General features: G+C 57.2%; 1 protein-coding gene across 1 annotated transcript; it reads right to left on the reverse strand.

Annotated features, from left to right (window-relative positions):
• Positions 1–8,545, reverse strand: Dapk3 (death-associated protein kinase 3; the record flags this gene model as incomplete). The annotated part of the gene is made up of 7 exons (XM_013022641.1): positions 8,377–8,545; positions 2,544–2,904; positions 2,312–2,441; positions 2,048–2,096; positions 1,555–1,581; positions 753–905; positions 1–46 (listed from the first exon to the last, which is right to left on the reverse strand). Coding segments are annotated over exons 1-7 (828 nt in total), but the record flags the coding sequence as incomplete, so codon positions are not given.
• Between the last annotated feature and the right edge of the window lie 134 nt (positions 8,546–8,679).

Genomic DNA, 8,679 nt, shown 5'->3' on the forward strand with positions numbered 1-8,679 from the left:
CTTGATCCAGGAATGTTCCAGGCTCTGGGCGATGGTCATCCTTCTCCTGAAAGACGCTGCCCGTCACCTTTGCACCCCCCATACCCGTGTCCCCCGTGTCTCCCCACGGCAGGTGGCAAGCAGCCCCCCCACCCATCCCAGGCCCCCCGTCCCACCGGCAATGGGGCCCCGCCAGGGGCGGTGGAAGCCCCGGGGAGGCCGTGGGGCCAGAAGCTGGCTGGGCCTGAGCGATAGGGACTCTAGATTTTTCCTTTTTTGGTGTCAGTCCTGGGGCCTGAACTCCGGGCCTGGGCGCTGTCCCTCAGCTCTTCAGCTCAAGGCGAGCGCTCTACCACTTGAGCCACAGCGCCACTTCCAGCTTTCTGCTGGTTCATTGGGGATCACAGTCTCACAGACTTTCCTGCCCGAGCTGGCTCTGAACCGTGATCCTCAGATCTCAGCGTCCTGAGTGGCTGCGGGAGCCACCGGCACCTGCTTTTTTTTTGTATGCTGGGCCTTGGGCTCTTTCACTGCTTGGTGCTGTGCCCCAAGTCTAGCTGAACAGCTCGGGCAGGCCTACAACTCCTGATCCTCCTTCCCCAGCCTGCCAAGCTCTGGAATATGACAGGTCGGTGCCATCGGGTCCAGGACTCTATAGTTTTCTAGGAAAAACCTAAACTGAACTTTTGTGTGCAACGCTGCCTATGCGTTTCCCAGCTTGAGGGCAGCGAGGGCCCCCAGCCTCTGCCCCCCCAGGCCCAGCCGCCACATACTTGGGGTCTTTGACCAGGAGGCGGCGGATGAAGTCCTTGGCCAGCTCGCTGGTGCTGCTGAAGTACTCCTCATCAAAGTCGTAGTTCACAGCAGAGATGTTGGTCAGGGTCTCCTGCTTGGTCTCCCCCAGGAACGGGGACGCGCCGCTGAGGCTGGAGCAGAGGACAGGCCTGGGTCCCCACGGGAGCTTCACCGCCCCGCTACCCCACTCGCACTGACTACCAGGGAGAGGGGGTCATCCCCCCCAAACTCTGGCTTCTGGGTGGAGGCTCACTGTAGGAAGCAGCAGCCATCCACTGGGGTTGGGCAGGGGACCCGGCCCTGCCACTGCTGGGGCTTCTGCCCTAATGTTCTGCTCTTGGGGGTGCTTGGGGGAGGCGGGGTGATGGATGAGCCCTGAGTGCAGCCATTTGCACAGGGACAGGCGGCAGGAGGGAGAAGACAGGCCACATGTCAGGTTGTAGGCAGGCTAAGCGCATCAGCAGGGGCTCCCTGGCTCCTGGAGCAGGGTCCCACGGCCTGCGTTCACAGGACACACTGACAAGAGGGGGTGTCATCTATTCTGGGTGCCTCCTGTCCCTCACACACGGGCTGAGTGGCAGGCGCAGAGGTGAGCAGCGGGAAGGGGCGCTGCCCAGGGAAGGGAGCACAAAGCCGCCCAGCCAGGCCTGCAGGGTCACCCCACAACTGGCTGGCTGGCTGGGTGGAGGCAGCACGTGCAGAACCACGCCCCCCCGTCCGTGCCAGGATGCGGCACGATGCCACCAGCAGCGGAGCCGGTGAGGCCGGACAGGTACTCACAGGATGTAGGTGATGACGCCGATGCTCCTGTGGAGACAGGTGGGGGTCAGCGCAGCCAGAAGCAGCCCCCTGCTCGCAAAGCCAGCGCCCCCTCCTAGAGGGCCACACCCCGCCCCGCTCCGCAGGGCTGGTACCCTACAGGGCCCTATTTGGTCCCATCTCAGGACAGGGCCCCCTGGCCATCCCCAGGCCAGCCAGGACCCGGGACAGGGCAGAACGCACCACGCACAGTGTGCGCACGGGCCTGCTGTGGTCTGGGCTGAGGCTGGCAAACCGCTCAAGGGTCACGACATACAGAGCACCACGGGCTCCACAGCACCACGCGGTCAGCTGCCCCCATGCACAGACACACGAGCTGGGCCTCCCGGCAGCCGGGCCACAGCCCACGGCAGCAGCGCCCCACACCCCACACCCCTGCAGCCCCCCCACAGCAGGGGGCGAGCGAAGAGGGGGAGCGCAGGCCGTGTGCACCCCAGGACAGCTGCCCACTCACCACATGTCTGCCTCCAGGCCCAGGGGCTCGTAGTTAACAATCTCAGGAGCTGTGGGGACGGGGAGGGTGGGAGGGGGGGGTCAGGTACAACGGGACAATGGAGGCTTTCTCCAGCCCCACCAAACTTGGGGGTTCATGACGAGGGGGCCTGGTACACAGGAACGCTAGATCATGACAGGCCCGACTGAAGCCCCGTGGCCCCCCATCCCGCCCCCATCATTTCCTGGGTCGACCAGGCCCTGCTGCTGCCCCAAGGGGCCTCACCCACAAATTCAGGCGTGCCAAAGATATTCTTGAACTCGTTGCCAGCCTCGATCTTGTGGGCGATGCCGAAGTCGATGAGTTTGATGCGGGGGCTGGGCGCGTGCTTGTCCAGCAGCATGATGTTCTCAGGCTGGGGGCGGGGGATGACAGGCTGAGGCTGGCACCGGCGCAGGGATGGTTCTCCATAGACCCCGGCCTCAGCCCTGCGCCCCCCCACCCCCTCCCAGCTCACCTTGAGGTCAAAGTGGGCAATGCGCTTGGAGTGCAGGTAGTGGACGCCGTCCAGGATCTGCTTGAGGAACTGCGTGGCCTCATCCTCCGTCAGCGATTCCTTCTCGGCCAGGAAGTCGAAGAGCTCCCCGCCGGACACGAGCTCCAGGATGAGCACCACGTCGGTCTTGTTCTCAAAGACGTCGTGCAGCGTGATGATGTTGGGGTGCCGGATCTCCCGCAGGATGCTCACCTCGCGCTCGATCTCCTCGCGGCTCACGCCCCGCCGGCTGGATGACAGGCGGCGCTTCTTGATGAACTTGGCGGCGTACTCCTTGCCCGTGCCCTTCTGCCGGCACTTGCGCACGATGGCAAACTGGCCGCTGTGGGGAGGGACCAGCAGGGGGGCCAGGGGGTGAGCAGGGCAGCCCCAACACCCGACCTGCTGCCCGGGGTGCCCACAGCAAGGCCTGACAGTAACCCACTGTGAGATCCAGCCATGCCCAGCACCCCGTGCCTCTCCCTCCCCAGGAGACCAGGCGGAGCTAAATGAGACCATGTCCCCAGGGCATACGAGACAAAGGCCTGGTCCCTCAAAGGGGCCTGGGGACCCCTCTCAGCCTCTCCGCTTCCTGGCTGGAGATGTGACACACTGCACCCACAATGCGTCACCCCATCCAGCAGCCCAAGCCCACGCAGCCTTGTCACCTTGTGCCTGGGGCCCCCCAACACTGGGCTAAATAATCTTTTCTCTAACAAAGCAATACTTGCATGGAATGTGGGGGGGGTTGCTTGCTTGTTTACAAGCACCTTGTGCACAGCAAGCAGGTGTGTCCAGGGGAACAGAGAAGAAAAGACTCAAGGGGTGACCCCTTAACAGGTCTGCAGAGGCTGATGGAGGGCGGCAAGCAAGGGTGCTCCCCTGTGCGATTCTTCCTCATCAACTTTTAGGCTAAGGAAAAAGAGGCCTGGGGGCAGGGCGCCTTGCCTGGCAAGTGCGAGTTCAAACCCTAGTATTGCCAACCAAGAAAAAGTGCACTGACTTCTAAACAAAGTGCCAGGTACTGGTGGCTCAGACCTGTTACCCCAGCGCTACCCAGGAGGCTGAGATCTGAAGATGGAGAGATGGAGGTTCAAAGCCAGCCAGGGGGGAGGGGAGGGGGTGCACCGGGGGCTCTCTGGAAGCTGGGACACACAGGGGTTGGAGCTGCAGGAGGGAGCAGCATTGCTAGCTTATTTCAGATCGCACTCCCATACTCAGACGAAAGACTGTAGGTCCCCCCCCCCATGGCCACCTTGTGTGGCTTTGTGACAGAAGCCACTGACACCATACTGATGGACAGATACTTGTGGGCCCAGGAAAACACAACCTGTCAGGCCCCGCCCACCCCAGCCCCTGCCCTGCCCACCAAGCTCTGCGTACACTCTGTTCCTGTCCCTCTCCGCCCCCCATTTTTGTTAAGGCCTCCCACTTCCATCTGCCTTTCCCTCCCTTCCTGTCTACACCCTTCCAGCAGCAACCCCCCACTCCATCACGACTGGGATGCCCACATGGAGAAGCCATGGTGAGTGAGATCTGTTTCCCCAGCTTTACCCCAAGCACAGCTAGGAAACAAGGAGGCTGAGGATGGAGCTCACCCAGCAGGCAAAAGATGCTGGTATGGGCTCAAATTTGCATACTAAGACTTTTTGTGTGTGCCAGTACCAGGGCTTAACCTTGAGGCCTGGGTGCTCTTTCTGCTTAAGGCTGGCACTCTACCACTTGAGCCATAGCTCCACTTCCAGCTTTTTGGTGGTTCACTGAAGAGTCTTGTGGGCTTTTCTGCCCAGGCTGGCTTTGAACCTCAGAATCCTCAGATCCCAGCCTCCTGAGTAGCTAGGATGAAGCATGAGCCACTGGCTTCCAGGTACTTTTTTTTTTTTTTTTTTGTCGGTCGTGGGGCTTGAACTCTGGGCCTGGGTGCTGTCCCTCAGCTCTTCAGCTCAAGGCGAGCGCTCTACCACTTGAGTTCCGGGGCCCTTTCGGTTTTCTGGTGGTTTATTGGAGATAGGAGTCTCACAGTCTCTCCTGCCCGGGCTGGCTTTGAACCGAGATCCTCAGATCTCAGCCTCCTGAGTAGCTAAGATTACAGGCGTGAGCCACCAGCGCCCGGCTTGTTTGTTTGTTTGAGAGGGGATCTCACTGTGCTCCCCAGGCTGGCACCAAATCCCAGGGCTCAGAGGTGGCTCTAGCCTTGGTCTCTTGTGCGGCAGGGAGCAAGGGTCACCTCCCCCGACCCCCCCACCCCCACACCCCAAGAAGGGAAAGCCTTTGGAGACAGGAGCTCTGAAGAGCGGATGAAGTCACGCACTGTCGGCCTGAGCTGACAGATGGACAGGTCCTCCGGTCTGTGCCATGAGGCGGGAGCTAGAGAGGAGGCCCAGTAATGCTGAACCTCAGGTTAACCTCCTCCCCGAGGCTCTGGTGCAGAGGGCTGGGAGAGAACTTTGTGTGCATGCGCACGGAGCCACCAGCCAACATCACCCAGCAGCCAATGCCAACTGTGACCCCACTGAACCAGTCACCTGTTGCTCCCCATTACCACAGCAACTCCTGCCTGGCTCCCCAAAGGCAGTCAGTAATTAGACCCCAGGAGACAAGTTTCTGTGGGGACAGGACCCAGCTCCCTCCTCCCTCACAGCCACACAGCGCGGCAGCGGACCTGAGCTGCGGACGTCTGCGGTCCACACCCTCTGCTCATCCCCACCGTGACACCATGGCCATGAGCAGCTGCGACCCACACTTAAGAATGAAAAGGAGTCCTTTCGACCGCGCAGCCCTCTTGGGTGCGGTGGAAGAGTCCTGGTGGTCATAAGGTCTTGGTGCTTAAAAGAACTGAAGATCCTGAAGACAAGTTATCCAAAACAGATTTGACTTCTTCACCCCTTTATTGATGGACAAGTTGATTGCAAGGGAGTATAAAGGATTTTTTTAAAATGAATTTGCAGCATGACTGGTGGGTTTGAATAACTGCACTTATCAAGTCCTAACAGAATTTTACTGAATGTACATTTATAGTTCAATAAATATACTTTTAAAAACAAAACAAAACAAATAATAATGAAAAGGAGCCGGGCGCTGGTGGCTCACGCCTGTAATCCTAGCTACTCAGGAGGCTGAGATCTGAGGATCGTGGTTCAAAGCCAGCCCGGGCAGGAGAGACCGTGAGACTCCTATCTCCAATAAACCACCAGAAAACCGGAAGTGGCGCTGTAGCTCAAGTGGTAGAGCGCTCGCCTTGCTGAAGAGCTGAGGGACAGCGCCCAGGCCCAGAGTTCAAGCCCCACGACTGACCAAAAAAAAAAAAAAGAATGAAAAGGAGGGCAGCCGGCCTCAGGCCACAGGTCACCAGTGGCAAAGGCTGGTCCTCCTCCCGGCTGGGGCCTGGAACAAAGTGGGGCGCCTATCCCCCATTGCTCGGATCCTGCTTCATCCTCCCACAATTCTGTCTGGCCTCAGGTGGCCTCCCAGCCCCAGGGACTCCAGGTCTCTGGAAATGGGGTGGGACCAAGAAGGACTTAGCAGGTAGGAAAACAAACCTTCCACCCAAAGCACAAGACCAGCAGACACTAGCCTGGGCCGAAGAGTCTGTGGTCAGGAAGGAGACAGACACTCTCTCAGCAGTCTCTCAGATCAAAGCAGATGAACAGATGTAAGAAGAGAATCCACTGGGCAAAGCCAGAGAGGAATGTGCCAGAAAACAAGAGGTTCACCAAACTTTTTTTTTTCCCTTCCTTTTTCGTGGTTCTGGGAATGAACCTAGTGCCTTTCACATGCTACTTTCCTGCTCTATCACTGAGGTGTGCACTCAGCCTTTAAGCTTTTTTAGTGCTGGTACTGGGAGTTAAATCCAGGCCGAGGAACAATCTCTTAGCATTTTCTACTTAAAAGGTGGCACTCTACCCCTTGAGCCACAGCTTCATTTCTGGCATTTTGCTGGCCAATGGGAGATAGGAGTCTCATGGTCTGGGGGTGCTTTGAACCTCAGGAACTCAGATCTCAGCCTCCTGAGTAATTAGGATTATAGGCGTGAACCACCAGCACTGGGCTCCCTACTCATTAGAGGCCAGCCACTGAATATTTTCAGCTTTTCATACCACACGGTCTCTGCTGGTTATGGTCATCTATTCAGCCTCAGGCAAGCAGTGTGGGGGTCAAGGAATGAATCCAGCTAAGTTCCAAGGTCTTAATTATCAACTTTCACTTTTGACTTTGAATGGGGAATTTCCTATCATTGTTCCATGTCACCAAATAGAATTTTTTGGCCAACCATTTAAAATTCCACACACAGGCTGGGGGTGGGGGTGCAGTTCAGTGATAAGCACTGTCTAGCAAGTATAATAAGGTCCTGAGTTCCATCTCCAGGACCAATAACATGAAAACAAAAAAGCATAAAACAAACATACAAAACAAAAAAGATTACATACATCCAGGTGCTCATGCCTGTAATTCTAGCTACTGAGAAGGCTGAGATCTGAGGGTTTCAGTTTGAAATTGGCCTAGGCAAGAAATTCTGTGCGACTCATATCTAGTTAATCAAGTTCTGGGCTCAAGAGAGAGAGCACCAGTCTTGAGTGAAGAAAGCTAAGGGACAGTGCTCAAGCCCTGAGTTCAAGCCCCATGTTAGATACAAATACTACCATCACTTTATTTAAGGAAACTTGAGGGAGTGCTGCATAGGATGCATGAAGCTCTGGGTTCGATTCCTCAGTGCCACATAGAAAAAGCCAGAAGTGGCGCTGTGGCTCAAGTGGTAGAGTGCTAAAAGAAGCTTAGGGATAGTACCTTGAGGTTCAAGCCCCAGGACTGGCAAAAAAGAAAGAAACTTGAGTCTAAGGTCTTGGTTTTTGTCCTTAACACCAGTAAAAGTAAAATAATTTTAAAAATAACGGAAAAGAAAGAGGAGCTGAGAATGTGACATAGTGATAGAGTGCTTGCCCACATAAGCAGAAAAAGCTGGAAGTAGTGCTGTGGCTCAAGTAGTAGAGGGCTAGCCTTGAGCAAAAGAAGTTCAGGGACAGTGCCCAGGCCCTGAGTTCAAGTCCCACCCAGGACTGGCACCAAAAAAAAAAAAAAGAGGAAAAAGATGTTGGGATTCTTGGTGGGTCCAGGAACCAGTGTCCCACAACCACCAAAGCATGATTTAGTATGTGGATTAAAATTTCCTAACTTCAGCCAAAGCAGCTCCTGGAAGGAAATCCTAAATTTGCCCACATCAAGTAGTGACTTGGGGTGGGGGGGCAGGGCTGCATTCTCTGCCTGGCGCCTGGCTGATGGAGGAAATGCCGGATAAAGCATTTCAGGATCCCCAAAGAGCCAAAGAACTGTCTCTGTGGCCTGACACAGAGCTCAGTTATTTACATTCCCTCCTGGTGACATCACGGGGCGGGTCTTGGGGCTCCAGGAAGGCTGACCAGCAGCAAACTCACCAAATAAGGTTTGAGGCTCCACACACACACACACACACACACACACACACACACACACACAAGTCTGAGTCTTGAGCAGACGTGGGTGGAGGAAGGCAGGGGCACCCTGGGAGGCCCAAACAGCTACCTCACAGGGAGAACCACTGCTTTCTCTCTTAGGTGCTGAACAAGAGCTGGGGAGGCTCAAGGGTCCCCCCAAAAAAGCAGATTCTAAGACTGTTCAAGGCCAGGGCTGTCAGATTCCAAAGCTCAAACTTCCTCCACCTCCCCCCACCCCACACACATATCAGCTCAGGCTCTGCTGACTCACTCCGTAGAGGGACAAAGGGCAGGAAGGGGGGACTTCGCGTCACCCCAACCCCTCCCCCTCGCAGAGCGCGGCTCACCTGCCCAGCTCCTCGCCCATCTCATAGTGGTCCTCCACGTCCTCCTGCCTGAACGTGGCCATGGCGGCGCGCTCGCCTTCGCCGCGCCTGGGCTCCAGGGGCGGTGGGGGGCGCGGTCGCGGCGGCCTGGGGACGGGGACCCGGGGAGCTCGGGGGTCCCCCACCCGCAGCTCTGCAGGACAAGAGGAAATTCTCACTGGTGCTCGTGCTCACTTCTCTGGACAAGGTCCCTGCCGGCAGTCGGGCCCCGGCTCACGCGCGGGGCGGACCCCGCTGGAAGGCCTCCATCCCGCCGGGCCCACC

Source organism: Dipodomys ordii, unplaced genomic scaffold (assembly GCF_000151885.1).
Source record: "Dipodomys ordii isolate 6190 unplaced genomic scaffold, Dord_2.0 Scaffold64, whole genome shotgun sequence".
Classification (NCBI taxonomy): domain Eukaryota; kingdom Metazoa; phylum Chordata; class Mammalia; order Rodentia; family Heteromyidae; genus Dipodomys; species Dipodomys ordii.